The sequence below is a fragment of the Ailuropoda melanoleuca genome, chromosome 4 (genome assembly GCF_002007445.2).
Source record: "Ailuropoda melanoleuca isolate Jingjing chromosome 4, ASM200744v2, whole genome shotgun sequence".
Taxonomy (NCBI): domain Eukaryota; kingdom Metazoa; phylum Chordata; class Mammalia; order Carnivora; family Ursidae; genus Ailuropoda; species Ailuropoda melanoleuca.
In genome coordinates, this window is record NC_048221.1 from 113,133,315 (window position 1) to 113,148,486 (window position 15,172).

At 42.2% G+C, this 15,172-nt stretch overlaps 1 protein-coding gene across 7 annotated transcripts in view; it reads left to right on the forward strand.

Annotated features, from left to right (window-relative positions):
• The window catches only part of CDKL4 (cyclin dependent kinase like 4), a 51,569-nt gene that overhangs the window by 20,800 nt on the left and 15,597 nt on the right, over window positions 1-15,172 (forward strand). For all 7 annotated transcript variants that reach the window (XM_034659626.1, XM_034659621.1, XM_034659627.1 and 4 more), the window contains 2 exons: window positions 8,950-9,022; window positions 14,881-14,971. In XM_034659626.1, the coding sequence (XP_034515517.1) occupies window positions 8,950-9,022; window positions 14,881-14,971 (164 nt within the window). The remainder of the gene's footprint in view (window positions 1-8,949; window positions 9,023-14,880; window positions 14,972-15,172) is intronic.

Below are 15,172 nucleotides of genomic sequence, written 5' to 3' on the forward strand. Positions count from 1 at the left end.
CAATAGTAGAGATTTGGTTCAATGCACTTTGCTATGTGCATACGATGGACCACTATGTTTCAGACCCATTAAAAAGGAAGCTGTAGAATAGTTCATGTCCTGGGGACATGTTCATGAATTGGTACATGAAAAAAATGAGGTTAGAGTAGAATGTTCAGTGTAATTGAAGTTTATTTTGAATTGTCCCAATATTCCAGTGAATGCATGTATTTTACTTTTAAAATAAAAATTAATTTAAAAACCAGTTTACATGATGAATTAATTCAACTTTATTATGAGCTAAATAGGGTTTGTATTGGCTTAGAGGACAGATTGTTCAGCCATCCTGTAAGTTAATTTATAAATTAATGTACATTTTCCTAAAGTTAGAAATGTAAACTTCGTGTATTGTTCAAGGCCCTGAAAATAAGACATACAATACATACATTACACATACCTGTTTAATTGAACTAGCCATCTTTCTCTTCTGTCTATGTACCATAAACCTTCCTGCCTGTGGGACTTAGCTGATGCTCTTCCTTTAACCTGGAATATTCTAACTCACTCCACTTTCCCTATCTCTATCATCATCTTTACAATGGGAAATCCTAGGGGTGCCTGGCTGGCTTAATTGGTAGAGAGTGTGACTCTTGATCTGGGGCTTGTAAATTCAAACCCCATGTTGGGCATAGAGATCACTTAAAAATAGAATCTTTCAAAAACAAATAAAATGGGAAATCCTAGATATTCCCAACATCTCAGAGATTCCTCCACCTGGGTGGAATTGCTTCCCTCCTTTGCGTAACCACAGAGTTTGGTTTCTATCCCTGTTATGGTACTTTGTACTTCTGCCTTATGTGTTTTTATTGCATTCTCTCTTACTGGATTGTAAGTATTTTGAGTGCAGAATTCATATCTAATTCATCTTAATAGCTAATTCATCTTAATAGCTTCCTCAGTGTACAGCATTCTTTCATTCACTTCAGAAATCTTTTACTGAGTCCTTCTGCTGGTGCAGAGGGTACAAAGATAGAGTGGCACAGTCCTGCCCTCAAGAAGCTTAAAATCTAATGAAGAGACAGACATTCAGAGGGGCAGTTATAAATGGCAATGTTGATGGGGTTAATGTTGGTACAACTGCAACATCCCCCCTGGGGAATCAGGGAAGTCTCTGCAGAGAAGGAAGCGTTTGGGCTGAGACTTTACGAAGGGAAGAGTTGGCCAGATGGGCAGTCTTGGAGGAATGCGCAGCAAGAAGGAGAAAAGCGTACTCAGGCAACCTTTCATTCAATATGTATTTAGCGACCACAGGATCTCTCTCTCTCTCCTGAAGTTTTATTTATTTAAGTAATCTCTATACCCAGCATGGGGCTCAAACTCATGACCCTGAGATCAAGAGTCACACTCCTCCAACTGGGCCAGCCAGCCAGCCACCCCCACAGGGATCTCTAAAGTACCTACTTTCCACTCTTATAAGTCTTATAAGGGTATTTAGCAGTGCCAGTGTATACTTTTGGTCCACCCTGAGACTTGGATCTACACAGGGGAATACAACTAGGAACAGTGCAGAACACGCCACTCTTATGAAATGCTGGGTACTTCCATATAACAGTGATTAATTTAAAACATCCATCTACCTTCACTCCCTTCCTAAAACCTACTTAAATAACAGCCAAGAGAGTGTAAATCTAGCGAATGGCAAACAGAGGTAAACAACCAGACCGCATGCATACCAACCCTATTTGAGCCATTGTTTATTAGGGTAACTTCACAGTTTGGAGAAATAACTGGTGTGCAGATATGAGGCAATCAACATAGCAGACGTGTGGGATGAGCTGTGGGATGGGGAGCTGATGATCAAGAGACCCAAGGACTAAATTATACCATTAAGAAGAGCTGATTTAACACTAAGATGGTAAAAGTGTACTGCTTCCTCTGCCAGATGAGACCTTTGGTGTCCTCTACTTTTTAGATAGAGAAAAAAGCACTTCTTAGATCAATAGCTGTGTACTGAGTACTGAGCACTGAGACGGGTGTTGGATTTGCTCAAGTGAAGAAACTACATGTATGTGCAGGGGCCGACACTAGCATCACCTGATTAAACTTCAAATAATCTATTCCCATTCTCTAAGACCCTTCTGTGTTCTACCGTAAGTACAATGAGTAAGTTAATTGGTAATGTGATAGAAACTGCCTCCCACTGCAGCGGAAGGATTTTCCTTCCCATTGCACTGTGTATAATGGAATAATCCTGCCTTCAAGAAGCTTAAGATCAAATGAGGGATCAGAAATACAAAGGAACAGATATAAGCAAGTACAGTGTTATAAAAGTACTAATGGGTTTACAAAACTATAGCTGCCCACTCCACTTCTGGCTGATGGGAGCACACTATGCGCATCCGTAAGTCAGGCTTCAATTTCTTTCCTTTTTAATTGTAGCTTTATTGAGGTATAATTGACATATAAAAGTTTTGACTTTCTCTCTCAGTTAACTGTTCATAGAAAATTTCCCATAAGACGGTGTGGTTTGGTGGAAAGATGGCCATGAATCATGAGTACCAAGAAACACATTAGTGAGGGTTGCACAAGCGTCATGTGCCAGATAACAAAGTGGGGAGATCCTTTCTTTGAAATGGCTTCCTGATTTCAGTGGGGATGACAGGATCCCTGGACAACAGAGGCCAAGTAGTAGTTCTTCATTTCCAGAATTGCTGTAACAGGCCACAGAGTCATAGTGATGATCAAAATGGTTTCATTGACCATAGGTTCTCTTGAACCAAAATAGATGGGCAGATCACTAAGGTTCTATTTTTCTATAAAAACTGGTGACTAGAGGCTTGACTTGAGTCACCACAATAGCCAGTTCACAAAACCAGGGCCTTGTGATTAGAGGGATCCTTGAGGGTGTCCTTGTGGAATGGCCCTGCAATAACATCACACATCTGTACTTAATTCTCCCTCTCGGCCTGCCCCCTAGTAGTCTGGAGCCATTTAATCAGGACGGCTGTATGCTGGGAAAAGAGAAATATCCTCTCTTTCAGGAATTAATGGACAAGTCTCTGAGGTAAAACTAGTTACCAGTGACCTTGAAAGCCACTGTGTTCAGCTTGGGAGAAATGGGGAGCAGGAAGCATTAAGTCTGGTGGTAAATGGAATCTTGACTCAAATCCATCTCACAGCAGTCCTGGTAGGTCCCCAAATCCATCCTTGAGATTATCTCCCCATTTCCTAACTGGAGAGTTGAAGTAGATGCCGCACAGATGGAGAAAGAGCCGGCTGGCTCTGGTCCAAGGAATGAAAACTACTGGGGTAGAAAAAGCCCAGTAGAAGTGGCTGGTATGCTGCTGCTTTACCAAAATAGAAAACTGAAAGCCATACTACGCACTTGAAGAGCAGAACTTGGCGCTACCATTAAAGACTTTGACGAGGCCCAGTTGGGAGGGAGATGAGCGTGTTGCGTATGAAAAATCCTCTCCAACACTCCTATCGCCTCAGATCTTTGGATCTCCTCCTCCTCATTTTAGTAATGAATTTCTGGCATTCAACTTCAATTGCCATAGGCAACCCTTCATCCAGGTTTCAATCAACCAATTTAGCAACCAGCTAGACTCATTCCTAGCTGCTCCAGGTCGTCTGGTGAAACTGGAATCTCTCGTCAGTGTGCCCGTGTCGTTACAAGCACCCGATCTAAAACTCTGATTCTTCCTCTCTGGCCCTACCTCAGTGAAATCCATGCACACAGGCATTCCCCACTGTAAATCGGCAGCATTTTATAGTTTTTTTTGCTGTGTAAACCTTTGCCTCTGTTGGACTTTGTAACAGGCCCCCCGGGACATGCTGAACTCTGACTTTAGTTAACATTTGGAGACCTCTCCAGGTCTGAGGAAATTCCCCATGCAGCACAGCTACCTCAAGTGAGACCACGAGAGGGTTCTCGTCACGACAAAACCAGCCTCATATACGAGTTGGGGGTTTGGTTTGCCTGCGACGGGATATTTGGTGGGAAGCTGGGGCGCTCTTAGTTATAGAATACTCCCGAGTGTCACATTTCAATTCTTGAAGTATAGGGAGCTTTCTCAGTTAATTAACTGAGAAATTAATTAACCTCACGGAAGTTAAATCGACATTGTCCGCACCCTGCAGGATTATTCTCCGTGTTTGATTCTTCAGTCGTTTCACGTAATTCCTATAGATCCATGAAGTGAGTCCTATAGATACAAGTAATAAGGGGTTTTTTAGGGCAAGCACTGAAACTCCTGGTTTCCTAACTGTGCCTTGAGCGAAGATATTAAAGCCCTAACCCCGTCCTTTATAAAAGTTTCTCATGAAGTTAGAAAGAGCCAACCCGCCCCACTTTTCTTGTATTATTTACGTTTCCCGCGTTGTTCCATCCCATTCAGTCCGCTGAAGGCTTGCCTTGAATAGGCATTTTATTCCAGATGACCACAGATGATGACTTAACCACTGTATCCGTTCTGGGCGCCCCTCTGCCAGCTAGTCCTTTCTCTAATGGTACCAGGTTCTCCTGCCTTTAGACCTGATTAAATCGGATAGCCAATCCCCAATTCCCAAGGCCTTAGTTTCTGGCCCACATCCGCTGCTGGTATCGTATTCTGAACCGGTCAGGATTCAACAACAGAATTCACTGGTTTAAGCAGAAAGGGATTTATGACAGGGTGCTAGTTTATAAAATTTCTGAGCATGCCAGAGAGACAAGCTGAGTTAAGTACCTACTAGATAGCAGGTACCATCCTAGGCCCCAGACTACAAGTGAACAAGATGAAGGCCTTAAATTGAAAGAAAGCACAGGGAGGGGTCAGAGAACACCTCGGGAGGGGCGGGGAATGAACAATAAACACACAGGTCTGGAGGCTAAACAAGCTGGGCATGCTCAGAGAATGGCAGAAACCAATGGGGCTGGGAGGAGACAGAGGGGGGAGGCCAACCCAAGTAGCAGCGTGAAGGGGCTGGCAGACCGGGTCAAGGTTGGCTTGTAGTCTCAGACAGCCAAGGGTTTACCGAGGACTTATTTTGTCTTGGGTACTAACAATGAACTCAGGTTGGCCCCTGCTAAGTTACATGAGGAATTCAGGCAAAGCTGATGAGTCCTGCTGTCAGGATCCCCCTGAGCGACGGAGAGAGCACAGTGGCCGGGCACCCAGTCAAAAGTCCCCCGTCGCGACACCCTTCTGCAGTCTTGAGCTAGGACGTCTCGTTTCTGCTCTCCGGCCTTCGCTCTTCCTTGCAGTATTTGTTTCTGCCCTTACCCAGCATATGATATTCAAACACCAGTGTCAGCTGACTTCTGAAGGTTTTATTTCACCTCAAAACACTTTGAAACATGCTGCCTGTGGCTGAAGCATGTTGCAATCCTCTTTCTGGAATGAGCCCTGTGCGAATCTGTCTTCTCTTCGATAACTATCTTCTCTCTGTAAGACCGGTGGTATTTGTTTGTAGCTGGTATTTTGTACATATGTTGTGTTGCCTGTGGTGGAGCCTGGCTTCTCGAAATCGGAGCTGTTCTGTTTAGAGCAGAGCCGTGACACGTCCTGGGAGCTGCCACGACACAAACGTTCCTCTTCCACAGCAAGAACTCAGGACTTTGCTACGGTGTTCGTTCGTGCCTGAATCCGTGTTATTAACACTCAGTTCCACCAGTCTCCGAACCCTTGCCCCTATCTTGTTTCCCAATCCCAGGAGTGGATCCCCGTCCCTGAGTGCTTAGATCCCGCCCAGCATTCCATGTTTATGTGAATCGGGCCACGTGTTTCTCTTGCCAGGCCCTCCAAGGACTGAAATCCATTTCCCTTCCCTCCACCACCACCACTCTAATCGACATCACCACATCTCACCTGCATTATTAAATCTATGGCCTCATCAACCTTCCTGTCTCCACTCTGCCCACAGAAATCCACTCTCCATATTATGCCACTTGTCTACTTGAGTCCTTTCAATGACTTTCCTTAAGACTTACAGAAAATCCAAACTACTTCCCCAGATCTATAAGGCCCTCCGTGGTTTGGCCCCGGCCAGCCTCACCAACTTCATTCATGCTTTGGCCACACTGGCCTCCTAATTGTTTCTCCCACACTCCCTGTTCTTTCTCACCTCAGAGCCTCTTGCTGTTCTCTTGGGGCTCTTCTTGTCTTTCTACAGGGTCTCAGTCCCCTCCACTGGCCTCACCTGATCTCAGACCCTCATTTCCTAAACCTATGGAGATATGAAAACCCAGACTCTCAGGAGATAGTCTTCTCAATAAACTTATGCAGCATTGTTCCATTTTTACACATGAGGAAATCTGCAGGCACAAATAACTTGCCCAGGGTTCTAAAACTTGAAAGCAGCATCTCTCGGATTTGAACCCTGCCTCATAGGGCTCAAATGGCTGTACTATTCTTTCTCTTAGAAAAACATTCAAGCAATTTGTCTCCAGCATGGCTCTAGGCAAAGAGGAGAGAAAGGTCAGGTTATATCAGAATTCAGTGTAGGGGACACCTGGGTGGCTCACTCGGTTAAGTGCCTTCAGCTCGGGTCATGATCCTGGAATCCTGGGACCGAATTCCATGTGAGGCTCCCTGCTCAGTGGAGAGCCCGCTTCTCCCTATGCCTGCCACTCCCCATGCTCATGCTCTCTCTCTCTCTTTCTCTGTCAAATAAATAAGTAAAATTAAGTTAAATTAAAACAAGCAACCTTAAAAAAAAGGAATTCAGTGTAGGAAATAGAAATGGCTCTAGACACTTCTAGCTGAAAGGGATTTAATACTGAGAATTCGGGGCTTTCACTATATTAATAATACTTAATAATTAGAAGAGTGGAAGTCAAAGGGCCGCCACCAGACTATGGATATCAAGAATGTGCCACCATAATTGTGACCTGAAGTCAGAAAACTTCCCTGAGAAAAATACCTCCACACACTTCTTGCTGTTTCTCAGTGGGAGCCACAGCTTTGCATGGTGAGGTCTTGTAGCTGGTTCGGTGCCTAAGTCCCACGTAGGCCGTCCCACTCCTCTGTAAGACCAGCGACACCCGTAGGATGAGTTTAGTTTTTAAAAAGTGATCTAAACATAGAATTTAAATTTCCAAGTCTGATAAAACATGAAGGCCAAGTGATGGGTATGTTTGGAATATTGGATTATTTTACATTTTTTAATTAAAAAATTCTTACAGTAGACACTTAGCAAAAGACATCTTGCGTTTCAGATTTTCGAAACTATGCAAACAGCCACCCCATCCCCACGAACAGGGTTGAAAAACAAACAACACATGGATAAAAATATTTGCAGTACATATACAGACTCCGGTATATATTGAGTCGTCATGAATCCATTTCAAAAAAGGGTAAACAGACCAGTCAAAAAAGACATAAAGGCCATGAACAGGAAATACTCAAAAGAAGACACATAATGTCCAACAATCATATGAAAACAAAAGTCTCTAATAGTTAATGAAAGGCCAGTGAAAACCAAGATGAGCTGTCTTTTTATTTTAACCACAGTTTGGCAAACATAACATTGGCAAAACCAGATGTTGGCAAGACAATGAGGACCTAGGGACCGGAACAGGTCGGTGGGCATGATGCAACTGAAGGTGCCATCAATGGGACAGTGATTTGAGCCATGGAAAGACATCAACAGAAAGTTAAAGGGAATGTAATTGCTATAATTTATAAAGATGGTTACACCAGGTAGACAACTCCCAGACAGAATGTGAGTTGCCCAGATCCTCAATTCCACAATGGAAAATGCCTTCCAATATTTCCAGGATCCTGCAAGGACAAGAAGCACCAGGCTCTCATTCTCATGGGACGTGTGCTCTCCCTGGCCTCCCCGGCTGTGTACCTGGCTGCTCACCAGGTGTGAGAAACTGTTACACAACTACAGCACGTACTCAAGCGTGTTTACCACCAAACCACTGAAGTCAATCTTCAAGTATGCCTTTCTTCCTGCAAAATCAGGTTTTAGGTCTGCCTGAAGGTCATATCTGCAGGATCAAAATGCAACATGTGCCTATCATCCGTCCTAGAAATCCCACTTCTAGAACTTGCCTGAAAAAGATAATTGCACAACTGCAGTAAGACAGATGATTGCAGATATTCACTGAAATGTTGTTTCTAGGAATAAAATTGAGTCAACCTAATTGCTCACCAATGGGAACTAAGTAAGTTATAACATATCCATAAAATGAGACCACGAAATAGATGTAAATGCATTAGTATTTGTACTTCTATGCATATAAGCTTCCTGAAAGAGGAGGGGGACGTTGCAGAGAATGAAATGTGTGAGTAGCCAGGTGTGAGAGAGAGTTCTTCATGGATATACTTTTATACTCTTTAAATTTTGAGCCATATGAATGCATTTATTTAAAATTAAAGGGGCACCTGGACAGCTCAGTTTGTTAAGCATCCAACTCTTGATTTCAGCTCAGGTCATGATCTCAGGGTCATGAGAGCGAGCCCCACGTCGAGCTCTGTGCTGGGCATGGAGCCTGCTTAAGATTCTCTCCCTCTGTCCCTCCTCTTCCCTACCCCCTCTCTCCACCCCCTCTAAAAACAAATTAAAGTTAAAAAGTAAATGCAGAGGGAAAAAAAGTAAATGCAGAGAGAGAGAGGGAGAGAAACAGAGGTGCCCGAAGAGAAAGCCACTGTACGTTACAGCAATTAGTTTGGGGAGGCAAGTTTTGAGTCAGCACTTTCTACTCCTCTTTCGCGATACTGTTTGGATTTTTGTGATAAGCATATATCATTTCTACAGATCTGAAATTTTCAAATTACAAGAGAAAATTATGTATCTATAATGAAAACATGGTAAAGCAATTTTCATGAACACATTCAAAGAAATATCTCCAGCACACCCTTGGCACCATGTTTGCTGGCCACGGCAAGCCACACCCACTCCATTTCTGTTCCCCGCTCCCGCTCCTGACTCCCCATCGTAGAGTTTTCATTTCCTTTTTAATTTTCTTTCCCCCAGAGTTGCTGATGGAGTGATCAAAAGTGTATTATGGCAAACACTTCAAGCTCTTAATTTCTGTCATAAACATAACGTAAGTAACCTTTTCCAATATGTTTGTTAATTTCTTCTTTTCTTCTAAATCGCTCAGGAATTGCCTTAAAGAGCTAAAGATGGAGGGAAAGAAAGAAAGTCACAGTATATGGGAAACGCAATCCATGGCTTTTTCCCCCAATTTCCATGAGAACCAAATTACTAATTCCTTAAGAATTAAAAGCTTATGTAAACTTAATGTTCTGTTTGCCATCCTATTGGGGATTCCTGTGATCATTTTTAAACTGGGTTAAATATGTTTGCAGGATAGCAGTGGTGTAACTCCCCATGGCACTTGGTTTGATTTTGTTTTTACGTTTTTTGTGTCTTTTATTCTCTAAGAGGCCCCCTTCCTCTATTCTTTAAAAAAAAAAAAATTAGCCTTAGTTTTTTAGACCCATAGTTCTCAAACTTGAGCACACATCAGTCCCCTGGAGGTCTTACTAAGATACAGTTTGCCGGGCCCACCCTCAGAGTTTCTGATTCTATGGGTCCAGAGTAGGGCCCCGAGAGTTTGCATTTCTAACATTTGCCCGGTTAATACTGAAGCTGCTGGTCCAAGAAACACACTTTGAATACTACTGTGTTCTAGAAATCATTGCGGCCTGTTGCTTCCTGTGTGTCATTTAACTTGTTCTTTCACCTGTATTTCCGGTAAACTGGTATTTGTGTCTAGAGACTCGATCATTTCAGGTTCAGTTTTTCAGACAAGAATATTTCATATGTAGGGGCGCCTGGGTGGCACAGCGGTTAAGCGTCTGCCTTCGGCTCAGGGCGTGATCCCGGCGTTATGGGATCGAGCCCCACGTCAGGCTCCTCTGCTGTGAGCCTGCTTCTTCCTCTCCCACTCCCCGCTTGTGTTCCCTCTCTCGCTGGCTGTCTCTATCTCTGTCAAATAAATAAATAAAATCTTTAAAAAAAAAAAAAGAATATTTCATATGTAATGCTGTACACGTCTTCTTGCATCAACATCATGAGGCATATGTCACCTTGTCCCACTTTTGATCGTCTTGAAATAGATTAGTGGGTTCAGGAGTTTTATTTTAGTTTGATCCTCTCCACTACGAATTTCCTGGTCAACCTTTTTACTTGATGGCTTTAGCATCCATTGATGATGATTGCCTATATCTAATATTTCATTAGGCTTAAAAGATGGTGATTTTCAAATTCTGTTATTTCTTCTGCATTTATTAATTTGAATTCTGTGGAAAAGAACCTACCCTCACAGACTCTGGTAACTGTAAAACACAGTAAGATAAAGATGTGATTATTTCCTTTATTTGTCAATACTCAGAGTGATAAGTTGGTATCTTAGCAACCTCTAAGAGTGAACAATGACGGTTTTAGGGGAACGTAAGCATCATTACAAACTCATGGATCTTATATATTTGATGTGTCTCAATCCTTTGCAGTCATCATTCTCTCTGCTGTCCAGTTGTCCCACCTTAGGCCAGTGGGAGCTTCTTTAAGTTGGCTTCTGGGGGCTTTTGCTATAATGATAGTTGTAAAAAAAATAATAACTCTAGACCTTTTGAGATGGTGCCTAGACAGAGGCAGTACCTGGGCAAGGATACAGACTACCATATGGTTAATTTTGGTGTCAGCAGAATGTCTATCATAGTCTAGGATTGCTGGAAAAGAATGCAAAATCGTGGAAACAAATACTTAGAGGAAGCTTCCTTTAGTTTTAAGAAAGTCAATGAAGAGTCTGTTAGGATCAATAAAAAGCTTATATTTTCTATTAGTAAAGTATTGAGTTGGGGCACCTGGGTGGCTCAGTCGGTTAAGCATCCGGCTTTTGATCTTCAGTTCACGTCTTGATCTCAGGGTCGTGAGTTTAAGCCCCTCCTTGGGCTCCATGCCAGGCATGGAGCCTACTTAAAAAAAAATAAAAATAAAAAATAAGGTATAGAGAAATTTTGTTCACAAGATACTTAAGCCTGGTTTTTATAATGCAAATGCTTTCAAATACTTACTAAAGATGATGCTGAATTAAAACCGCATCTCAGGGCACCTGGGTGGCTCAGTTAGTTAAGCCTGCCTTTGGCTCAGGTCACGATCCTGGGGACCTGGACTGAGCCCCCCCATCGGGATCCCTGCTCAGCAGAAAGCCTGCTTCTCTCTCTCCCTCTGCAGCTCCCCCTGCTTGTGCTCTCTCACTCTCTCTCTCTTTCAAATAAATAAATACAATCTTTAAAAAAAATTAAAAATTAAAAAATAAATAAAACCACATCTCTCTTGCTTTCCACCATGCTATCAGATGTATTAAAGTTTACCTAAGGTTCTTGTAGGAGTCTTGTGGGTAATTAAAATGATTTTTTGAAAATTCTGTTTACTGTAAATGTTTGTCCTTTATCTCTATATAATAGTCAGACACTTTCCTGTGTACCAGGTTATAAACTTGAATGCAATGTCTGGGCTGATTTATTTTTGTATCTCTTCAACACCTAGCATGGATCTTTTTAGATAAAAGGTGCTCGCTCAATTGAATAACTGGATGAATGAATGAATGAATGAATGAATGAGTCAATCAACTTACCTACCTGATTGTAACTTACTATTCCCAGACCCAAATACTATTATAGCTCAATGCAACTGCCATCATTTCTCTGCTCGGAACAACACATTCTGTATTTTAAGTTTTAAAACCTCCAACTGATAATCCATGACCTCTATTAAAAATGGATAATTTTTCAGACAAACTTTCCTCCTCCATCATGGGAATTATTTCTGAACTCTGGTTATCTCAGTTTCTTATGCTATGGTAAGCCTTTGTGTATCTTTTTATCTATTACTAAAACGCATGCAAAGGAAAAACTTCAGGTCATACATAAGCTGTTACAATACTACATCTAAAACCTTTATCCTCTCCTTATTTTTAAAGGAACCCTCATGACACTCTCAAAGAATAGAAAAGGCAATCAGACCCAATGGTGTTGCTGAAAATTCACAGCTTTCAACCTATGGCGACCATGACTACCTTATTATCTCCAGAGTGGTGATCCTAACCAAGACAAGGAAGGTTAAAGTAATAAGGGATTAAGGCCTTGTTAATAGAGATCACCTGGGAGCTCATTAGAAATGCAGAATCTCAGGCCCACCCTAGATCTACTGAATCAGAATCTGCATTTTAACAAGATCTCCAGGGGATTCATGTGCACATTAAATTTTGAGAAGCACTGGACTTAAGAAAGTACCTACTCACTTTGTTCTTCCTTACGCTCCAATATTGCTAGAATGCGTTAACTGAAGTGACCCATGGAGTATCATTATGAACTCATGGATTTGTGTATACCTGATACAGTAGACAAAAAGAACTTCACCTCAAAACGACAAAACTACAGTGGCTTCCAAGATGTGTGTGTCAGGCTGCAGCATCCATCATCATCTCGTTAACATTAATGTTCTAGTTGTGTAGAAGGAGGTCCTTCTCCTCACTGCTGTATCAGTATCCATCTCTAAAGCCCAAAGAGGACAACCTTCTCAGATAATAGAAAACTATCATTTAGGGGCGTCTGGCTGGCTCAGTTGGCAGAGCGTGAGGCTCCTGATCTTGGGGTCGTGAGTTCGAGCCCCACACTGGGTGTAAAGATTACTTGAAAAATAAAATCTTAAAAAAAAAAAGAAAGAAAGAAAGAAAACTATTATTTGATCAAGTTGTACAAGAAGCAATTTGTGAAAGTTCTGGAGTTTCTTAATGTTGAGGGTCACGGATACCTCTTCTTGTTGACTTGTGAGCCAGTAAAAACGAGATTACACATTAGCCACAATAACCGAACTTGAACAATATTTTCTAAAAGCTGTGTATGCAACCTAAGTTATTGAGGAAAAAAAAAAAAAACCAGCTTCTGTTAACACCGACTTGCAGGTTTCTTGTTCTTTGGTGGAAAGCGAGCTGATTGCAAGAGTCACTGAGTTTGCACTGAGTGTGGCTTTGCAGCAGGGAAAGTAAACACCCTATGACTAAGCTTGACTTCCTACTGTTCCAGGCATCTTGACTCTCTTTTTCTTTCTTCAATATCCTCTTCCTCTTTATTAGTAGCTTCTCTTACCTGCACCTACACCAGTAATTTTTCTGTTTCTTTGGGACACATCAATACTTCATTTGCCTTTTATTTTTTTGGTTGGAAAATAAACTGCTAAAGATGACACATGGATTTGCATTAGATCCTATCTAAGTAGGCCGAAAGACAAGTGTCAGTGTAAGTCCATTTGCTTGATAATGCCACACGTAGTCCAGAAATTTGAGAATTTGATGCGAACTCTTTTGAGGGACATGACCTATTCCTAGTAAATCACCAACTACTGTGAATAGGGCTCAAGAGTGTTAATCCACGTTTCATAAATGTGTTGCTTAAAAGGTAGGACCTCAAACTATGTTGGTTTATATCATAGCAATGTATTTTTAAAAATTAATATCTAAGGCCTTAGGACTTTCAAGAGGCCTAGAAGTTTCTTCTGTTGGTCATACAAATCGTGAGACAGTTGACAATAATGGAGACTAACGGGGAAGAAGCTTCTAGTACAACTGCCATTTTTGTGACCTACAATGAATTTGGGACTCAGCCTTTTCTCTTCCCAGATAGCAAAGAAAAATTATTTCAGAATTGATAATGTGGCAATACTATATAAAGGGACTGACAGCACAGCAGAGGAGTGAGGCAAAAGGAGCGGATTACTGTGACCCTCAATCCAGAGACCCTGTCAGGGGCCACCTGCAGTCACGGGGTTGTGGCAGGAATGAAGCCATTCATGTGCAAGTACTCGGAAAAGGACGGAGCTCTAGACGAGGGCCGAACAATGTCATGAAGAAGAGCATCAGTTCTATCTGTTGTCTGGGAGGAAGGACTGGAGAGAGAAAGTTCTGAAGAATAGGGCCGGAGTTGTGTTCTTGGAGGGCCTCCACACCAGGGAGCAGCCATTTCTGGAAGAATGAGGAGTGAGGCTCACGCGGCCTGCCTTCCTCCTTACCCCCACGTGGCCCTCGCACATCCAGAAGGAGCACATGCTCCATTCAGGGCCATGACGGTGATGCAGCAAACTGTAGGGTCTCTGCCTCCACAGGCATAACAGGAGCCTTTGTGAGGGGACAACGCCTCACGGTGGCGTCCTGCTCTCCCAGGAGGGACCCCAGCAGACAGCCCTGTGTGGTCATCTCTCAGGAGAGCTGCTAATCCTCCCGGGTTAGCTCACTGCTGAGCAGCTGGCAGTGGTCCTCGTCCCCTGATGCTGAAGGCTTCAGGGTCTCTGGAGAAGTCGGTGTCCACACCTCCCAGCTTACCCAGGACAGTTGTGGTTTGGGCCTGTTGTCCCGGCGTAATTACTAACAGAGCTCCTTTCACACACCCCAGTTTGGGCAACAAATAATATCGTTGCTCTGGTTATAAGCCAGTTTTTAAGCAAGTTATTTTTGTTATCGTTCAAATGTTTTTCCAATTTCTCAAATCTGCAATACTTATTCAACCTGAATTGGGATTCTTGGGCGGCGGTTCTTATCAGAGGTACATTGACTCTCATCTCATCCGGGGCTTTACCTCTTGCAGTTTAAGTAGAGCCCAGTAAAGTGTGGAAGAAATAATTGTATGGGACAGCCTTCTCAAAAAAAAAAAAAAGTTTTCTTATCCAACAATTATCATTTCAATTTCTTCACTTATATAGCAGCATTTTGATATTTTTTTCTTTTGGTGTGATCAGATTTACAAGTGAAAATTTGCCAATTAAAGTTCTTTTAGAAAAATGAAGGAAAAGCATATTTGTTTTTATCTCATAAGCTGTGTTTATCACCTAAACTAATACTTAATGTTTATTATGCTTTGTCATTTTGATGACTCAGAGAAATAATCAAATATTCCCTTACAGTGTATTCACAGAGACGTAAAACCTGAAAATATTCTAATAACTAAGCAAGGAATAATCAAGATCTGTGACTTTGGGTTTGCACGAATTCTGAGTAAGTAATAATTTTTCGCTTATTCCTCCAATTCAGATGCTTATGAAATGATGTAAACTCCTACTTGCTTTAGATATTGAACGGATGCTACGCGTGACGTTGTGATTAGTCAAAGAGGAAAAGTTCACTTTTGCCTTTTAGCCAGTACCTTAGTGTGCACTGCGAGTCCGCTCCACTCCACTCCAGTTTATCGGAGGTCAT